Source organism: Delphinapterus leucas, chromosome 14 (genome assembly GCF_059928025.1).
Source record: "Delphinapterus leucas isolate spDelLeu-1000000601 "Yukka" chromosome 14, BTC_Dleu_Yukka2, whole genome shotgun sequence".
Taxonomy (NCBI): domain Eukaryota; kingdom Metazoa; phylum Chordata; class Mammalia; order Artiodactyla; family Monodontidae; genus Delphinapterus; species Delphinapterus leucas.
Window position 1 is genome coordinate 85,651,586 of NC_143142.1, and position 20,769 is coordinate 85,672,354.

General features: G+C 39.0%; 1 protein-coding gene across 4 annotated transcripts in view; it reads left to right on the forward strand.

Annotated features, from left to right (window-relative positions):
* ZNF407 (zinc finger protein 407) overlaps window positions 1-20,769 on the forward strand; it is a 422,449-nt gene that overhangs the window by 274,876 nt on the left and 126,804 nt on the right. For 3 of the 4 annotated variants that reach the window (XR_016387665.1, XM_089895325.1, XM_022560021.3), the window contains exon 8: window positions 1,928-2,106. Coding sequence is in view for 3 of the 4 variants with exons in the window: in XM_089895325.1 (XP_089751451.1) it covers window positions 1,928-2,106 (179 nt within the window). In the remaining variant the exon portion in view is untranslated. Of the gene's footprint in view, window positions 1-1,927; window positions 2,107-5,999; window positions 19,845-20,769 lie in introns of those variants that run through there. The other variant, XM_089895324.1, reaches the window with a different exon arrangement.

Here is a 20,769-nt window from a genome sequence, read left to right on the forward strand (position 1 = left end):
TGTTAGGTGGAAGAAGGTGCTGCTGACAACGTGTTATGCCAACAGATTTACATACAAGAAGAGGGGAGAAAAGAAGATACAGTGTGTTTGTGGATTGGAAAAATCATTCTTAATTCTCCCAAAAGATTGATAAGAAGTTAGGGATCCCGGGTCCCTGGTGGAGGTGGGGGTGATCCGGCCCGTGCTGGAGGAGGCTTTACTATATCTGTCTATCACTACTAGACTGTTTGATGTTTGAAATATGTGAAAGTATGTTTCTTCAACTTCAGCGGTGCATTATTTTTTAATAACTGAAATAATATGCATCAAAAGAGGAAAAAAATATTCATTAGGATTCTTTTTAAGCTTCCTTCTTATTAGGTTAAATAACATACATTTAACATGATTTTGTGTTAATAGGCAGTGAGTGTGTAGTACTGACATAGTCTTGTGGCGTTCTAGAAGCACTTGTGGTTTATTTTATTAATTTATTATTTTAAAATGCATTGCTTTTGAACTGAATAAAATATTTCCTTTATTACATATTTTTTAAGAAGCCGTAAAATTAGGTCGCATCTCTGGTCCTTTTGCTAATTGCCCAGCCCACGCTTTATATACTTATACACGTATATATGTACATATATGTAAAGCTGCCTCAAATTTTTCAGTGTGCCATATTTCAAAATTTCATTTGAAATGTCCTCATAATTCAGAATGCCTTCTCCATAAACCCAATGCTTGCGCTCATCGGCCCAGCAAGTCCGGCATGAATCCCTGCTCCCCACAAGGAGCCTGCAGCCTTGCGCTGAGGCATCTAACTTCCCATGGAACTGTCTTGATTACTGTTGCTTCGTAAGTTTTGAAATCAGAAAGTGTGAGTCCTCAACTTAGTTCTTTGTGAGACTGTATTGAGTCTTCTAGGTTCCATGCGTTTCCTTGTGAATTTTAGAATCAGCATTTCAATTTCTATAAGAAATCCAGCTGAGATTTTGATAGGGTTGCACTGAATCTGTACATCAATTTGGGGAGTATTGCCATCTTAATAATATTAAGTCTTCCAATCTATGAACATGGGACTCTCTTTAGAAATCAATGTCCAACTGAAGACATATTCAGTCACCCACTCTTAATGATCCTATGCCCGCTCGGTTTAACTGCTGTTAATTGGTCGCGGTCTGGGGGCACAGTTGCAGTGCCTGTGCTGAGAGGGCTGGGAGCAGGCGGTGAACAGTTTGCCTCATGAGCAGTTCCCTGTGCCCAGGGTTCTGGTCATTTCAGGCCTTGCATTTCTGCGTCTGCAGGAAAGCAGTGGGAGAGGAGTCTATTTTCAGGGACAATTTAGTGGGAAATATACAGACCCTCAATTGTATTTATTCAGTCCATCCCTCTTCAAAACCTACACCGGTACAGGAGCCTCACTGGAACTTCGCACATTGCCCAACTGTGGGCTGAGGGGCTGTTTCCAGCTACTTTTTTATCGTCAGACTATCTTAGAGCCTTACTTAGAAGCAGCTCACTTGACAGGTCTAAAAGTCAAGGCATCTTTTTTTCCTTGATGCTCCAATTTCAGTGGAGGTGACAGGGCTTGCCTTTGTATCAGTACTCCGTGGTGCAAGGTGTGTTCTCGGGATTAAGGAAACTCCTTCACTGCCCTCAAGTGGTACCAGAATAATTTGATATTAAAATGATAGAACTTGGGACTTTGTGTTTCCAGTTCTACATAGAAATGAATTGCTCAGGTAAAAGCCAACCTAGAAATTAGCACCAAGGTTATAAAAGCTCCCAGCCTCATATGATTCATGTTAACTCTTACAGAGCACAACACTTATAGCATACATAGCACCTGACACCTGTGAGGCCTGCATGAGTGGTCACTGCCATCATGATCTGTGGTGTCATGTTACTGATTTGACCTTAATTCCGTTTACTTTTCTTTCTTCCTTGGTAGGTCAAACTGTGCTGAAAATATCCGCAAACACATTCTACACACGGGCAAACATGAAGGGGTCAAGATGTACAACTGCCCCAAGTGTGACTATGGAACCAACGTCCCTGTGGAGTTTCGAAACCACTTGAAAGAGCAGCACCCTGACATCGAAAACCCTGACCTGGCCTACTTGCACGCAGGTAAGAAACGAAAACTATTACGTAAAATGCTCACTCATCGCAATAGTTACTAGGCTGTTTGTGTATTACCAGCCTTTATTTAAATGTGGTAGCATGTGTGATAGTATCTGCTTCAAGACTCATAAAAAAGAACACTTGGTCTTATCCCACTCAACTATAAAAACAGGTCTTTTCAATTATATTTCATCAAGAGCAAATATGACGAAATAATCATCGCAGGACAGCAGAGTTATTAATGGCAAATACTCAAAACGCGGTTGAGCTGAGACAGTAGTAGTTGTTTGAGCTTCGTATTTTGGCTAATTGATAAGGTTTTTAATGTTTTTTCAAAAAATGTTTGTGATTTAAAATGTTATGGCTGCCCTCTCCCTTGTACCACGGTTTTCCAGTAGATACCTGGAGAGGGGAAGAATGTGACTGAGGAGAGCAGGAGAACCTGGATGGGGTAACAGAGTGCCACACGTGTCCCCAAAGCTAGGAGGGACCGTGCTACGGGTTCCAGGGAACGTTGGTGATGGCAGAGGCTGCTGAGATCGCTCTGGCCTTGTTGGACTGGCCGTCAGGTGCTGTGCGAGGATCAGATACGCAGCACCAACTGCAGGGTTAAGCACACTGACCCCTGGAGCCCAGCCTTTTGTTTAGTGAACAAGGGGGCCTTGAGCGCAGAGTTCTTCCATGCAGAGTAGCCAGGTGATGGATGGTGAGTGTGGGACGTGTCGGAAGAGGTAGTCCCCTGCAGGACATTTGCCGGAAGTTCCAACTGTAGCCCAAACAGGACTTTATTTAAATAATGCCAGGGGATCCAGGGGATGTTTAAAGCAGGTGCTTTGGGAGCAATTGGAGCTGTATTTAAACTGTCCTCCCCATCCTGGCTGTGTGGGTTACAGGCAGGCTCATCTCATCACCTTAGATTTCTCGTACATAAATCGATGTGGTGGGATCTATTTAAAGGGTTATTGTGAGAATTTAAAAAGATCTTGTCTATGAAGCTCTTAGCACAGTACTCTCGTGCCAAGAATGATCAGTGCAAAGGACTGTGGGTGTTGGTGCTGATGCTGGCGAAGTGGCACTAGTGTTTGGAAGTTGTGTGAAATCCCACCCCAGATGCAAGGCTGCCTTTGCAAAATATGTAAATGACATTGGTAGTGTAATGTCTACAGTGAAAGAAACAGGACTTGTTGAGTAACTTGAGGTAGAATAATAGTCCTAATCCATTTGACACTGAATGTAAGGTTATCATTTGTTTTCTGCTGTTGTGTTCTCAACTTTCTCTGTTTATACTCATCAGATTGACTCTTTAAAGTCATGGTAAAACATCTGACTTAGTAATCTCTGTTGTACCCACGTCTGTTTTTGAAAAAGAAAAACGGGGGTCAATATTCTTTGTATTTTGGTGAGGTTGTTACTGAAAAGGTTTTGAACTAGACAGTTCATCAGCTTTAGTTCACAAAAACAGATAAAGTCAAATTGAAGTATCTTCTGGCCATGAGTACCTACGGATTCTTTATTAATATGAGTGCATGGCAATGCAGATGTCAGAAATATTGCCTAAAAGCTGGTGCTTCAAGAAATGGCCAAGCAAAATGATCTAAACTGATGGTAGGTTGTCAGCAAAGTGCCATTTTCAAGGTAGTTTCACTATTTCAGCTTCTCAAGATGTAATATTGACGCATTCTGTCTCTCTCTTCCATTGCACCAATCAGACATTAAAAGTAGGTTATTTTCCTAAAATAAGGTGTCTCTAGCTCTTAAATGAAGTAAACAGCAAAGAAAGGGAGAGGAAGCTAATTGCAGACCAAAGAAACACATTCCTTTTGTTGTCCTGCACAGAAAGGACAGGCTCTTCGCTTCGCCACTGCTGCTCGAGTGATGCTGAGAGTTCTGTTTTGAGATATCATTTGTATAAAATCTTTTTTAGAAAAATTATCCTCGTTTCCTTGTGTATGTGTGTGATGCTCTTGTGCATAGGATCCTAGTTTTCTGTTTGTATTTTTATGATTCTTTTGGAACCTTTTTCTATATAAATCACAGCAGCATTCCTCAGTATTTTGACAAACGAAATCCATGTGGTGCATGTGGGGTGTCACTTGTTTATTCCCCCCGTGCAAGGCAAGATTGCTCCTCAGTAATATATTTGCTTTGATAAACTTAGCTCCGTTAAGAGAAAACTTTAAAACGGCGAAGTTCTTAGATTGACTCTTTGACCTTGTAATTCTGAGTCAACTGTAATACCTTCATGGATGTGTGGAACGCGCCTTCCTCCATGTGAAGTGAGATGTTGACGCGGGCGCTTGCCGCTCTTCCTTCCACGCTCTCCGGTAGAGGAATTAGGCAGCACAGTGGATGAATCCCTGATGCACGGTACTGTGCAGGGTCAGGAGGTGGACTGAAATCTTCAGAGTGGTTTATGGCCCAGACCTGACGGTGACTTACCAGCAGCCTTCTCTGCTGTCAACACTATGCATGTGTTGAGAAATCTGTAATCAAAAATTCAGTGACGCATATGAAGCAGTCCTTTTAAACTACCCCAGGACAAATAAACACATTCACTCTGAATCTGACTTGGCTCTCCCATGTAGATCAAACATCTGATGGTCTCACGAGAAGGAAAATGTTAAACAACAGCAACAGAAAAGATTGTAAATAATGTCATTTGGGGTATTTTAAATTTTAGTTAAGATGATATTTGGAAATGTCTGTGTTAAAATAAGGTATTTAATTTTTTTTGTTGTTGGAAAACAGTTCTGAGAAAGTGGTTTTCCTGCAGTTGTGCTTCCCCTGGGGGCCCTGCAGTGAGGTCCGTGCCATCTCTGAGGTCCCTCCTCACCGTAGCATCCCGTGTTTCTGTGTGCATGGCCTTCAGGGCAGGCTGGGTTTTAACTTCAGCTCTCATTTCCCTGTTGAATGACTTTGGAAACCCTGTTTTAACTCTGTGGGTCTCAGTCTTCCCCTCTGTAAGCTGGGGATAGTGATGCCTACAGCACAGTTTGCATATGATCTAACCAAGATGGTACAATATGTAAACTGTTTGACGTGATAATACTTAGCACCCATCGTTGCCCAGTGTTCTTCTCTGTTGGCTTCCGTTGATGATCCATTGTCTTCTTTCTCAATTGTTGTTGGGAACTAGAAGAATGACTTTGATACCATTTTCCGTTTCATACTCCTGAGAATTAAAGGCTATATGTGAGCTTTAATTTTGGTTGTAGCTTTTGTTGGAAAACAAGATACAAGTGGTCATTTATTTTTTTTTAATAAAAGTGGATTATTTAGAAATGCAGTATTTGATTTCCAGGCATTTGGGGATTTTCTGATTATCTTTTTGTTAACTACTGAAATAGTAATGTAAATTGATTTCTAGCTTACATCTACTGTGCTTACAGAACATAGTCTGAATTATTTTAATCCTTCAGAATCTGTTTATACTTTCTTTATGCCCAGCATATGGTGAGTTTTGGTAAATGTTTGAGACGTACTAGAAATATCGGTGTTGTTTGGTGCTGTATTCTGTGTTTCCTATATGTCACTTACCTCATTTATTTACTGTATTGCTCAGATTGTCTGTACTCTTACTGATTTTTTTTATGCTAACTCTATCACTATGGTAAGAGAGGTATATTAAAGTTGCCCACTATGATTATGGATTTGTCTGTTTTTCTGTTAACTTTGGCTTTACATGTTTTAAAGATAAATCACTGGATACTTGGAACTTTAGGTTTGTTTTATACATATGCACACCTAAGATAAAAAATATTTAATTCTCTTATAATTATGAAATGTTCCTTTTTATCTGTAGTAATACTTCTTGCCATCATTCTGTGTTTTATATTGTATAGCTATACCAGCTGCCTTATAAACAGCATATAGCTGCATTTTGTTTCTTTTATCTGCAGTGACAACTTTAATCTTTTACCTGAAATAGTCCTTTACTTCATTTATACTTGATAATTGATGTACTCATCATAGTCAAAACCCCAAACTACTCGAATGTCCATCAAGTAGAAAGGTTGCATATTTACCTAATGGAATACTCTACAGCAATGAGAATGATTGAACTACAGCGAAAGCGACAATATGAATAAGTCTCACGATCATATCATTGGATGAAGTTAAGCCAAACAAGAAGGAGTATATTCTGTATTATTTCATTCTTTATTAAATATAAAAGCAGCCAAGACTAATCTGTGGTGTAGAAACCAGTTCCTGGGATGAGGAGAGGCGGTGCTGGTTCTCCTTCTTATCCCTGATGTTGGGACGCGGTTGTGTTCAGTTGGGGAAAATTCCTCAAGCTCTTCTCTGAGTTGTACCCTTTTCTGTATGTACTTCTCTTTTTTTTTTTTTGCGGTACGCGGGCCTCTCACTGCTGTGGCCTCTCCCGTTGCAGAGCACAGGCTCCGGATGCGCAGGCTCAGCGGCCATGGCTCACGGGCCCAGCCGCTCCGTGGCATGTGGGATCTTCCCGGACCGGGGCACGAACCCGTATCCCCTGCATCGGCAGGCGGACTCTCAACCACTGCACCACCAGGGAAGCCCAGTACTTCTCTTTTTAAAAGAACAGGATTCCCTTGACCCCTAAACTTCCAAAGAGGTTCATTTAGGTCCACTCTAGATCTAATATGATGGGATTATGCAATCACATTAGTCCCGCAGAACTGCTGTCAGATTGCAAGTGGCCAGAATCTTTTCTGTCATTGTACATTACACTTGTTCTCTATTACGTGAAATCCGTTTCATCTCAAAAGTGATCTTTATTTGAGCTTCATAGTTTTAGCAGTTGTATTTCTCCCATCTCTCTTATCCATGAATAAGCTTGGTGTTCATTCACTACACCTTGAGAAAGAATTACACACACTTTATGTTTGCAATACAGGTGACCTTCAATTGGACTTGGGTGGTAATATCTCAGAATACTTTAAAAATAACCTGAAGATTGAGGTGGAGAGGGCCAAGGAGAGAGTGGAGGGGGTGTGCCAGGGCTCTGCTGCTTGTGACTACGAAGAAGATGTTTTTTCTCACGAACTCCAAGAGACAGACTCCACGTTGTGCCTCCACGGCTCAAATTGAAGCTATGCTCCCTGCACCTGCACAGATGCGCCCGGAGGGCCCAGGCATGGAGTGGCCACTTTCCCGCAGGATGAGCGCTGCGTGGAGACTAGGAGGTTGGCTTAGTTTTTCCGTATTCTCATCTGAGAAGCTGGGACTTTAAATGTAGTAAATGTTTCTGCCTTTTCCAAAGGTAATAATCAAATAGTGTTCTCTTATTAGGGGAAATTAAGCATTAAGTGATGGGACGGTATTTTTCCTAATTTCCTTAATTTTTCTACTGTCATATTTTTTATCATATTTGTATTGATATGATTTTCATTAGTTCTTATATATATCAGTACTTAATCATTTACAATATACATTAGATTATTGCCTGTGCAGGATGATAGCACATGAATCTATCAAACCCTCTTCACAGATTAGAATTTTTTATTCTCCTATAAGATAGTCATTTTTTAAATTCTTTATGACATGTATTATTTAACTTCATTCCATAGCATTTCTCTTACCCAGTTATAAGAATAAGAATGTGAAAGTTTGACTCTTATCCAAATTCCAAATCCTTTTTCTTTCTAATGGTTACCAGTTCAGTACCATTTAAACTATATTTAACTGATTCCTTAATTCTGTCCAAGTGCATCACTTTATACTTAGGCAGATTAAGTTTCATATTCCACCTCTGAGCCCATTTGCTTAATCTATCACGGTTAAGATAAAACAGCTATATAGCCTTTTGTATCTTAGCCATCCCCTCTCATTTAGTGATATATTCAAATTTTGTAACATAAAAGGTTTTCTTCATCATTAATTAAAAACATTAGTGTTCTGATATGTAGAGAGCCTTGTAGAACACAGTCTTTTCCCAAATTCTTTGGCCCTCTATTTTTAACCCCATTACTTTCATCCCCTTTTGTTAGTTGGGTGCCCTGACACATGTCATGACATTTTGTACAATAATTCATTTTATGAAAAGGTCCAAAAATCTCAGAAAATCCTGACAGTTTCTCATTGGTTCTCCCTTACATAAACCAATTATTACTTCAACTTAAAAAGGAACGAAATTTTTTCTGACATGATTGCCTTTGGTAAATCCATGCTGACTCACTCCTATTAAATTGTACTTCTCCAAATGTATTATTAAGCTCATCCATAAGTATCATCTCAAATTTATTTCCTAATATAGATGTTAGACTTACAGCTCTATAATTTTCAGCCTCTCCCCTCTTTCTTTCTAACCTTCAGACTAGAGTCCTTGTTTTCCAGTCTCCTGATACTTCACCACTTAACAAAAGACTTCCTAAAATAATTAATAGCTCAACAATTGGATTCTTTAACCTCAGACATCATCCATGGGTTAATTTACTATTTTTCTTAACTGCTGCTAAATGTCTTTGTTTCTTTCAAAGCCCTATCTACATAGTCTGGTGCCTTCTGTCCATCATGGCGCAGCAGACTAGGTACTTTGCTCATTGGCCTCTCTCTCCGCTCTCTGTCGCTCTCACTCCTGTTGGAATTCCTAAGTTTAGGACTATCTTACATTCTTTGTAGCCAGGGGGTGAATAATGTCAAAGCACTATTTTTCCATCAGTCTCCTTTTTTTCAGTAATGTAATCGCTCTCCAGGATGGTCTCATTTGTGTTTGTGTGTCAGCAAGTGTGCTGTTGACTGGTGAGTTAAGCTGACTCTGAACTCATCGCCATTTCTCTTTTATTGAGTAATATACTGATATAGGTTTTTTCAAAACTTTCTAATTACCATTCTTAAATATTTTAAAATTTAATCTCCTGAAGAATAAATATGTTCTCTCTAACATGTCTTCAGTATATGTCTAAAAACTTCCTCTATCTACTTAACATTGTGGAGTAGGCTTAAGGAAATATTTGCCCCGTGTGTCTCTCTGGTCCACTTTCTGCCATTTCCTTCCCACAGTCCTCCAAACTGTAATATGTATGGCTTCCTATTTTAGATGGTTAGTATGGGGAACTAAAGAACTCTATTATTTTGCACGTTTTGTCTTTTTAATTACAAAGAAAGAAAGAGGAAGGGTAGTAATAGTGTCTGTGCTGAACTTTTCATTAGGCCATTAAATCTTCAAAGCAAAATTCTTCGGTAGGTGTTATTCCCAATTTAATGATTTAAAAAAAGAACCTTCAAGAGGTTAACTTGCTGATTGAAATCCATGTCTGTTTGTCTTCAAGAGTTTTCCAATTATATAACCCTACATATCCAGGAGCTTTAAAAAAAAAAAAGAAAGAAAAAAACTCCCTGTTTGGGAAAAGCATTAGGAACTTGTGGAGAAATCAGCGACTTGTAGAAGGTGGCTGCTGTCATCGGCCGATGCTGGCCTTCAGCTGCAGCATTTCCAGCCTCCAGCTGACCCTGCTCGCTTCAGACCAGTCCCCACAACCTGAATTGGCTCTGGCCAGTCCATCCTGTTACTGTTTGTTTGTCCTGAAGGCAGTGGTCTCTGTATACTGACAGACTCCCTCGGTTTGTCTCAAGTCTGAAGTCAAGGGGAGATTCTGTCAGCAACCAAGGACCTCTGTTCAGTCCTGAATGGCGGGTTTTTCCTCCAGTTCCAGGGTTTGTTCCTATACTTGGTCCTCCTAAGTGTATAGTTATACCACTCCTTAGATTGTCTAGTTGGTGAATATATTGTGCAGTGTTAAATACATTGCACCCTTAAAGCTGTTTGCCCATTTTGTCTTTATTTCAAAAATCTGAACAAATGGCTAGCATATACTTGAACTCTTGGTGAAATTTAAATGTTAATAAAATAGTATACCCCCCCCAAAAAAAAATCAGCATCTATGGGTTAATGAAATTCTTATCACGGAAGCCTTCATATTGAGTTTTAAGACATCAGATAATCTGAAAACGTGTACTAGGAAGTAGCATGGTATAATATAGTTTAAAAAAAAAAAAAACTCACTAGGGTAAATGTTTTCACAGTTGTACTTCTACTGCCTGGTACAGAATTTGGAGGATGGATGGATGGGTGGACAGGTGGAGTCAAATGAACTAGGTTTTAGTGTCCTGACTTTATTGCCATTGAGATGTGTGACTTTAAGCAAGTCTCTCAACCTTCTACATCTGTATTCTCAGCTGCAAAATGACTAACAACGTTTAGCCTTTCCTTTGAATATGAGGTTCAAATTAACTAATACATATGAACGAGCTTGGAAAGTTATCATTGATATTGAGATTTTCTGTAGAAATAAAGGTATTGGGCTTTTTTTATTGCTGTTTTAATACTAAGAAAGTAGTAGGAGAGGACAGGAATGTATTTTGCATTTATTTGAAGTTGTTATTGAGAGTAATGAGTCTCATAACTATATATGTGTGTATATGTTTTATGTGTGTAATACATATATTAGCATGTCAGTCTGAGCATATATCCAAAGTTAGGGCTAGAAAAGGTCTATATAAAACTTTTTTTTCAGAGTAGAAACTTATTATTTGAATTATTTTTATTCTTTGTATGTTGCGTACTATATTTTTAAAACGAATATGATCTTGAAATAATGTCCTTTCTAGTGTATACTTTAATGTTCTGTGAAGTCCTTAATGGCATTCACAACATATAAAATAAAGTCAGTGTACACAAGTAAAATACGGCTTTTGTTAGTAATACCTAATAGAATTCACTGAAAATATCTCAAATTCATGTAAATCCATTTAGTTAATCATTTTTGATGGATCTCAAGCCTTAAGAGCTCTCAGTCTCATCCCCTAACTACATAATCTTAAAGAGAAGTTTTAAAGTGATGTTTAAATTTTTTTTCCAGAAAAAAAAAACTCTATCCTTTTCTTTCTTGGGTGGCCTCGCTAAGTGTAATTAGCCTGTGTAATTCAGAGCCTCGTTGAAACTGTCTTTTAGGCTGCTTTCCTCGCTGCCACAGGTTATACAGGCACATACAGTATGGTTACCTCATCAGCAGGCAAAGTTGTGATCTTATCCCCCCTGACACCTTCATTTATCAAAATTTTAAGGGAAAAAGCATTGTGGAAAGTTATAGTAAGGGCAGTATAATTTTATCAGGTAATTGATGTGGCTTTTATTTTTATATAGACCTTTTATCATGTGATTAATTGAATATAATTTATATATTTTAAAAATTTACACACTTTCCCAGACGTATCATGACCCCAACTAAAATGCAGTTTTATATGAGGAAACAAGGTAGGTGGTGACAGGTCCTACTGCCGATGCTGCAGCACAGGTGGCTGTCTCCAGCAAAGGCATTTAGTGAAGAATAGCATCACAAGTTGTTCAAGTTATGAGGAAAGTTGAGGTATCTTGTTTAATTAGCTTTGAAGTTTAGTTCTGAAGATGTAAAAATGCATATTATTATTCATTTGCAACTTCACTTATTTCTATTTTTAGCAAGCAAAATTACCATTTAGCAAATTTTCCTTGTTTTAAGTTTTTATTTTGAAAACACTTGCAGAAAAGTTGGAAAAATAGTACAGAGAGTTCCCATATATCCTTTACCCAGCTCCCCCAAATGTTAGCATTATATATAACCACAGTGCAATTACCAAAACCAGACTTTAGCATTAGCACAGTACTGTTTTCTAAATTATATTCTTTATTCAGATTTCACCAGGTTTTCCATTCTGCTGTTTTTCTTTTCCAGAATTCAGCTCAGAAACCAACATGCCCTTCTGTTGTTGTGTCTCCTTGATCTTCTCCAGTCCGTGGCAGTTTTTCCGTCTTTCATTGTCTTATGTGACCTTGACATTTGTAAAGAATATGGATTAGTTATTTTGTAGAATGTTCTTTATTTTGCATTAGTCTGATGTTTACTCATGACTCAGTGGAGGATTTTTAAAGAATTTCTCAGAATAGATGCGGAGTGTATCAGGGGTACGGTAGGGCAGATGAGGTAACCTGGACCAGTTGAGTAAGATGGTGTCTCTGTATGTCTCCACTACAAGCTTACTATTTCCCCTTTTTAATTAATACATATCTCAGGGGAGATACATTCAGATTATGCCAATAGCCTGTTTCTCCTTAAGCGTTTAACCACTAATTTTGACATTCATTAGTGGATCTTGACTGCAACAAGATCTGTGGAGTTCTAATGGTCATTTTCTCTCTTCCCCGTTCCTTCTACATTTAATTGGAATTTTTCTTTAAGGAATATCTGTCCCTTCTCTTCCAATTATTTTTATTCTATTAATTTTTACCAGCATGAACTTATTTTACTCTGTGGCTTATAATTCTATTATATCATTGTTATTTATTTTCTTGCTCACAATTCTTCAGCTTTGGCCATTGCAAGCTCTTTCAGGGGGACTCCTGTGCCCTTTGATGTGCCCTCATGCTTTTATGAGCATCTGTTTACTTTCTGGCACCAAAATGTGATCCACGTCCATCTGGTGGTTTTCCCTCCCCTGGTGGTAAAATCAGCCTCTCTTTCAGGAGCCTTAGTTCCTTTTATTGGTATTTAGAAATCATTATATGTATACTGTAAGTATTCATTGCTTGTGTGCACCCTTTGCTTTTTGGCCTTCTCAACAGACAGAACTAGGAAACGGCTGTGTGCATACTAACCCCTGCATTCCCATAAATATACCTTGTTTTATTTGTCCAAAACATAAATTATCTTAGCTATAAAATCCTTAAAAGAAAACATATGAACAAATCTTTGTGACCTTTCGTTAAGCAATGCTTTCTTGATAATGACACCAAAAGCATGGGAAATAAAAGAAAAAAATAGATGAGTTGGACTTTACCAAATTAAAAAAATTTTGTGCCTCAAAGTACACCATCAAGAAGTCGAAAGGAAAACCTATAAAATGGGGGGAAAATTGCAAATCTATCTGATAATGGACTTGTATTCAGAATACATAAAGAACGGTTATAATTCAACAATATCAAGGCAAATAACCTGATTAAAAAATGGGCAAAGAATCTGAATAGCTGTTCCTCCAAACAATATATATATATAAATGGCCAGTAAACGCATGAAAAGATACTCAACATCATTACTTGTTGGGGAAATGCAAATCAAAACCACAGTGATGGGCCTTAAATGAATACCACATTTACTCTTCTTGGCAATTATGAATAGAGGGGCTACGAACATTCACGTGTAGATTTCTGTGCGAATGTAAGGTTTCATTTCTCTTGAGTAAATAAACACCTGGAAATGAGATACCTGGATGATATGGTACATATATATTCAACTTCTAAAGAAAACCGTTGAACTGTTTTCCAAAGTGTCTACACATTTTATATTCCCACCACGCTGTTTGAGAGTTACCCTTGCCCCACGTCTTTGTGAGCACTTGTTATTGTCAGTTTTGCTTACGTCATTCTAATAGGAGTTCAGTGGGATTTCATGGTTTCAGTTTGCATTTGATTCCTAATGATGTTGATTATCAGTGCTTATTTGCCTTCTTTATATTTTCTTTGATGAAGTATCTTTTGAAATATTTGCCCCTTTATCCCTTGGATTATTGTTTTAAGAATTTTTTTTTATGTTTCTCTCCTTTTTATTAATTTTTCAATAAATTGTTACACATATATGTATATATGTAGATTAAGGTATAAAACACGTCCATCACACTAGAAACTCCTTATTCCTAATACCAGAGCCCCATTTCCCCAGAGGTAACCATTATTCTGAATTCTGTCACTATAGATTAATTTTGACTGTCCTTTATTCACATAAATGTAATTGCATAGTATATGTGCTTTTTTTTTTAACATTTTTATTGGAGTATAATTGCTTTACAATGGTGTGTTAGTTTCTGATTTATAACAAAGTGAATCAGTTATATATATACATATATCAGCATATCTCTTCCCTCTTGCGTCTCCCTCCCTCCCATCCTCCCTATCCCACCCTTCTAGCTGGTCACAAAGCACCGAGCTGATCTCCCTGTGCTATACAGCTGCTTCCCGCTAGCTATCTCTTTTACATTTGGTAGTGTATATATGTCCATATATACACTACCACTCTCTCACTTTGTCGCAGCTTACCCTGCCCCCTCCCCGTGTCCTCAAGTCCATTCTCTAGGAGGTCTGCATCTTTATTCCTGTCTTGCCCCTAGGTTCTTCATGATCTTTTTTTTTTTTTTCTTTTTAGATTCCATATATGTGTGTTAGCATATGGTATTTGTTCTTCTCTTTCTGACTTCACTCTGTATGGCAGACTCTAGGTCCATCCACCTCACTACAAATAACTCAATTTCATTTCTTTTTATGGCTGAGTAATATTCCATTGTATATATGTACCACATCTTCTTTATCCATTCATCTGTTGATGGACACTTAGGTTGCTTCCGTGTCCTGGCTATTGTAAATAGAGCTGCAATGGACATTGTGGTACATGACTCTTTCTGAATTATGGTCTTCTCAGGGTAAATGCCCAGTAGTGGGATTGCTGGGTCGTATGGTAATTCTATTTTTAGTTTTTCAAAGAACCTCCATACTGTTCTCCATAGTGGCTGTATCAACTTACATTCCCACCAACAGTGTATGAGGATTCCCTTTTCTCCACACCCTCTCCAGCATTTATTGTTTGTAGATTTTTTGATTATGGCCATTCTGACCGGTGTGAGATGATATCACATTGTAGTTTTGATTTCCCTAATGATTAATAATATTGAGCATTCTTTCAAGTGTTTGTTGGGAATCCATATATCTTCTTTGGAGAAATGTCTGTTTAGGCCTTCTGCCCATTTTTGGATTGGGTTGTTTGTTTTTTTGATATTGAGCTGCATGAGCTGCTTGTAAATTTTGGAGATTACTCCTTTGTCTGTTGCTGCATTTGCAAATATTTTCTTCCATTCTGAGGGTTGTCTTTTTCTCTTGTTTATGGTTTCCTTTGCTGTGCAAAAGCTTTTAAGCTTCATGAGGTCCCATTTCTTTATTTCTGTTTTTATTGGCATTTCTCTAGGAGGTGGGTCAAAAAGGATCTTGCTGTGATTTATGTCATAGAGTGTTCTGCCTTTGTTTTCCTCTAAGAGTTTGATAGTTCCTGACATTTCGGTCTTTAAGTCTTTGAGCTTATTTTTGTGTATGGTGTTAGGGAGTGTTCTAATCGCATACTTTTACATATACCTGTTCAGTTTTCCCAGCACCACTTATTGAAGAGGCTGTCTTTTCTCCACTGTATATTCTTGCCTCCTTTCAACATAAGGTGACCATATGTGCATGGGTTTATCTCTGGGCTTTCTATCCTGTTCCATTGATCTATATTTCTGTTTTTGTGCCAGTACCATACTGTCTTGATTACTGTAGCTTTGTAGTATAGTCTGAAGTCAGGGAGCCTGATTCCTCCAGCTCCGTTTTTCGTTCTCAAGGTTGCTTTGGCTATTCGGGGTCTTTTGTGTTTCCACACAAATTGTGAAATTTTTTGTTCTAGTTCTGCGAAGAATGCCAGTGGTAGTTTGATAGGGATTGCATTGAATCTGTAGATTGCTTTGGGTAGTATAGTCATTTTTACAAGGTTGATTCTTCCAATCCAAGAACATGGTATATCTCTCCATCTATTTGTATCATCTTTAATTTCTTTCATCAGTGTCATATAATTTTCTGCATACAGGTCTTTTGTCTCCTTAGGTAGGTTTATTCCTAGATATTTTCTTCTTTGTGTTGCAATAGTAAATGGGAGTGTTTTCTTAATTTCAGTTTCAGATTTTTCATCATTAGTGTATAGGAATGCCAGAGATTTCTGTACATTAATTTTGTGTCCTGCTACTTTACCAAATTCATTGATTAGCTCTGGTAGTTTTCTGGTAGCATCTTTAGGATTCTCTATGTATAGTATCATGGCATCTGCAAACAGTGACAGCTTTACTTGTTCTTTTCTGATTTGGATTCCTTTTATTTCTTTTTCTTCTCTGATTGCTGTGGCTAAAACTTCCAAAACTATGTTGAATAAGAGTGGTGAGAGTGGGCAACCTTGTCTTGTTCCTGATCTTAGTGGAAATGCTTTCAGTTTTTCACCATCAAGGATGATGTTGGATGTCAGTTTGTCATATATGGCCTTTATTATGTTGAGGTAAGTTCCCTCTATGCCTACTTTCTGGAGGGTTTTTATCATAAATGGGTGTTGAATTTTGTCGAAAGCTTTCCCTGCATGTATTGAGATGATCGTATGGTTTTTCTCTTTCAATTTGTTATATGGTGTATCCCATTGATTGATTGGCGTATATTGAAGAATCCTTGCATCCCTGGGAAAAACCCTACTTGATCATGGTGTATGATCCTCTTAACGTGCTGTTGGATTCTGTTTGTGCTAGTATTTTGTTGAGGATTTTTGCATCTTTGTTCATCAGTGATATTGGCCTGTAGTTTTCTTTCTTTGTGACATCCTTGTCTGGTTTTGGTATCAGGGTGATGGTGGCCTCGTAGAATGAGTTTGGGAGTGTTCCTCGCTCTGCTATATTTTGGAAGAGTTTGAGAAGGATAGGTGTTAACTCTTCTCTAAATGTTTGATAGAATTCACCCTTGAATCCACCTGGTCCTGGGCTTTTGTTTGTTGGAAGATTTTTAATCACAGTTTCAATTTCAGTACTTGTGATTGGTCTGTTCATATTTTCTATTTCTTCCTGGCTCAGTCTCAGAAGGTTGTGCATTTCTAAGAATTTGTCCATTTCTTCCAGGTTTTCCATTTTATTGGCATAGAGTTGCTTGTAGTAATCTCTCATGAGCCTTTGTACTTCTGCAGTGCCAGTTGTTACTTTCCCTTTTTCATTTCTAATTCTATTGAGATGAGTCTTGTCCCTCTTTTTCTTGATGAGTCTGGCTAGTGGTTTATCAATTTTGTTTATCTTCTCAAAGAACCAGCTTTTAGTTTTATTGATCTTTGCTATCATTTCCTTCATTTCTTTTTCATTTATTTCTGATCTGATGTTTATGATTTCTTTCCTTCTGCTAACTGTGGGGATTTCTTGTTCTTCTTTCTCTAATTGTTTTAGGTGTAAGGTTAGGTTGTTTATTTGAGATGTTTCTTGTTTCTTAAGGTAGGATTGTATTGCTATAAACTTCCCTCTTAGAACTGCTCTTGCTGCATCCCATAGGTTTTGGGTCGTCGTGTTTTCATTGTCATTTGTTTCTAGGTATTTTTCATTTCCTCTTTGATTTCTTCAGTGATCTCTTGGTTATTAAGTAGTGTATTGTTTAGCCTCCATGTGTTTGTATTTTTTACAGATTTTTTCCTGTAATTGATATCTAGTCTCATAGCGTTGTGGTCAGAAGGGATGCTTGATATGATTTCAATTTTCTTAAATTTACCAAGGCTTGATTTGTGACCCAAGATATGATCTGTCCTGGAGACTGTTTCATGAGCACTTGAAAAGAAAGTGTATTCTGTTGTTCTTGGATGGAATGTTCTATAAATATCAATTAAGTCCATCTTGTTTAATGTATCATTTAAAGCTTGCGTTTCCTTATTTATTTTCATTTTGGATGATCTGTCCATGGGTGAAAGTGGGGTGTTAAAGTCCCCTACTATGAATGTGTTACTGTCGATTTCCGCTTTTATGGCTGTTAGTATTTTCCTTATGTATTGAGGTGCTCCTATGTTGGGTGCATAAATATTTACAATTGTTATATCTTCTTCTTGGATAGATCCCTTGATCATTATGTAGTGTCCTTCTTTGTCTCTTCCAATAGTCTTTATTTTAAAGTCTATTTTGTCTGATATGAGAATTGCTACTCCAGCTTTCTTTTGGTTTCCATTTGCATGGAATATCTTTTTCTATCCCCTTACGTTCAGTCTGTATGTGTCTCTAGGTCTGAAGTGGGTCTCTTGTAGACAGCATATATATGGGTCTTGTTTTTGTATCCATTCAGCCAGTCTGTGTCTTTTGGTGGGAGCATTTAGTCCATTTACATTTAAGGTAATTATCAATATGTATGTTCCTATTCCCATTTTCTTAATTGTTTTGGGTTCGTTATTGTAGGTCTTTTCCTTCTCTTGTGTTTCTTGCTTAGAGAAGTTCCTTTAGCATTTGTTGTAAAACTGGTTTGGTGGTGCTGAACTCTCTCAGCTTTTGCTTGTCTGTAAAGGTTTTAATTTCTCCATCAAATCTGAATGAGACCCTTGCTGGGTAGAGTAATCTTGGTTGCAGGTTTTTCTCCTTCATCACTTTAAATATGTCCTGCCAGTCCCTTCTGGCTTGCAGAGTTTCTGTTGAAAGATCAGCTGTTAACCTTATGGGGATTCCCTTGTGTGGTGTTTGTTGTTTTTTCCTTGCTGCTTTTAATATGTTTTCTTTGTATTTAATTTTTGATAGTTTGATTAATATGTGTCTTGGTATGTTTCCCCTTGGATGTACCCTGTATGGGACTCTCTGTGCTTCCTGGACTTGATTAACTATTTCCTTTCCCATATTAGGGAAGTTTTCAACTATAATCTCTTCAAATATTTTCTCAGTCACTTTCTTTTTCTCTTCTTCTTCTGGGACCCCTATAATTCAAATGTTGGTACGTTTAATATTGTCTCAGAGGTCTCTGAGACTGTTCTCCATTCTTTTCATTCTTTTTTCTTTATTCTGCTCTGCGGTAGTTATTTCCACTGTTTTATCTTCCAGGTCACTTATCCGTTCTTCTGCCTCAGTTATTCTGCTATTGATACCATCTAGAGAATTTTTAATTTCATTTATTTTGTTGTTCATGATTGTTTGTTTGCTCTTTAGTTCTAGGTCCTTGTTAAACATTTCTTGTATTTTCTCCATTCTATTTCCAAGATTTTGGATCATCTTTACTATTATTATTCTGAATTCTTTTTCAGGTAGACTGCCTATTTCCTGTTCATTTGTTAGGTCTGGTGGGTTTTTACCTTGCTCCTTCATCTGCTGTGTGTTTCTCTGTCTTCTCATTTTGCTTATCTTACTGTGTTTGGGGTCTCCTTTTAGCAGGCTGCAGGTTCGTAGTTCCTGTTGTTTTTGGTGTCTGTCCCCAGTGGCTTAGGTTGGTTCAGTGGGTTGTGTAAGCTTCCTGGTGGAGGGGACTAGTGCCTGTGTTCTGGTGGATGAGGCTGGATCTTTTCTTTCTGGTGGGCAGGTCCACGTCTGGTGGTGTTTTTGGGTGTCTGTGACCTTATTATGGTTTTAGGCAGCCTCTCTGCTAATGGGTGGTGGTGTGTTCCTGTCTTGCTAATTTTTTGGCATAGGTTGTCCAGCACTGTAGCTTGGTGGTTGTTGAGTGGAGCTGGGTCTTGGCGATGAGATGGAGATCTCTGGGTGATTTTTGCCATTTGATAGTACGTGGAGCTGAGAGGTCTCTGGTGGACCAATTTCCTAAACTGGGCTCTCCCACCTCAGAGGCACAGCCCTGATGCCTGCCTGGAGCAACAATAGCCTGTCGTCCACACGGCTCAGAATAAAAGGGAGAAAGAAAGGAAGAATGGAAGAAAGAGAAAGATAAAATAAAATAAAATAGTTATTAAAATAAAAAACAAAAAATAATCATTAAAAAATTTTTTTTAAGTAATTTAAAAAAAAAGGAAGAAAGAAAGAAGAGAGCAACCAAACCAAAAAACAAATCCACCAATGATGACAAGCACTGAAAACTCTACTAAAAAACAAAACAAAACAAAAACGGACAGACAGAGCCCTAGGATAAATGGTAAAAGGAAAGCTATACAGACAAAATTACACACAGAAGCATATGCATACATACAAAAGGAGAAAAAGGGAAATATATATATATATATATATATATATATATATATATATATATATATATATCGTTGCTCCCAAAGTCCACCTCCTCAATTTAGGATGATTTGTTGTGTATTCAGGTATTCCACAGATGCAGGGTACATCAAGTGGATGGTGGAGATTTAATCCGCTGCTCCTGAGGCTGCTGGGAGAGATATCTCTTTCTCTTCCTTGTTTGCACAGCTCCCGGGGCTCAGCTTTGGATTTGGACCTGCCTCTGCGTGTAGGTCGCCGGAGGGCGTCTGTTATTCGCCCAGACAGGACGGGGTTAAAGGAGCTGCTGATTCGGGGGCTCTGGCTCACTCAGGCCGGGGGGGAGGGAGGGGCATGGAGTGCGGGGCGGGCCTGCGGCGGCAGAGGCCGTGCGTGACGTTGCACCGGCCTGAGGCGCGCCGTGCATTGTCCCGGAGGAGTTGACCCTGGATCCCGGGAACCTGGCAGTGGCGGGCTGCACAGGCTCCCCAGTGGGGCGGTGTGGAGAGTGACCTGTGCTCGCACACAGGCTTCTTAGTGGCGGCAGCAGCAGCCTTAGCGTCTCATGCCCATCTCTGGGGTCCGCGCTGATAGCCGCGGCTGGCGCCCGTCTCTGAATCCTCTTTAAGCGGTGCTCTGAATCCCCTCTCCTCGTGCACCCCCAGACAATGGTCTCTTGCCTCTTAGGCGGTTCCAGACTTTTTCCCGGACTCCCTCCCGGCTATCCGTGGTGCACTAGCCCCCTTTAGGCTGTGTTCACACCGCCAACCCCAGTCCTCTCCCGGCGCTCTGACCTCCGAAGCCCGAGCCTCAGCTCCCAGCCCCGCCCGCCCCGGCGGGTGAGCAGACAAGCCTCTGGGGCTGATGAGTGCCGGTCCGCACCGATCCTCTGGGCGGGAATCTCTTCGCTTTGCCCTCCGCACCCCTGTGGCTGCGCTCTCCTCCGTGGCTCCTAGG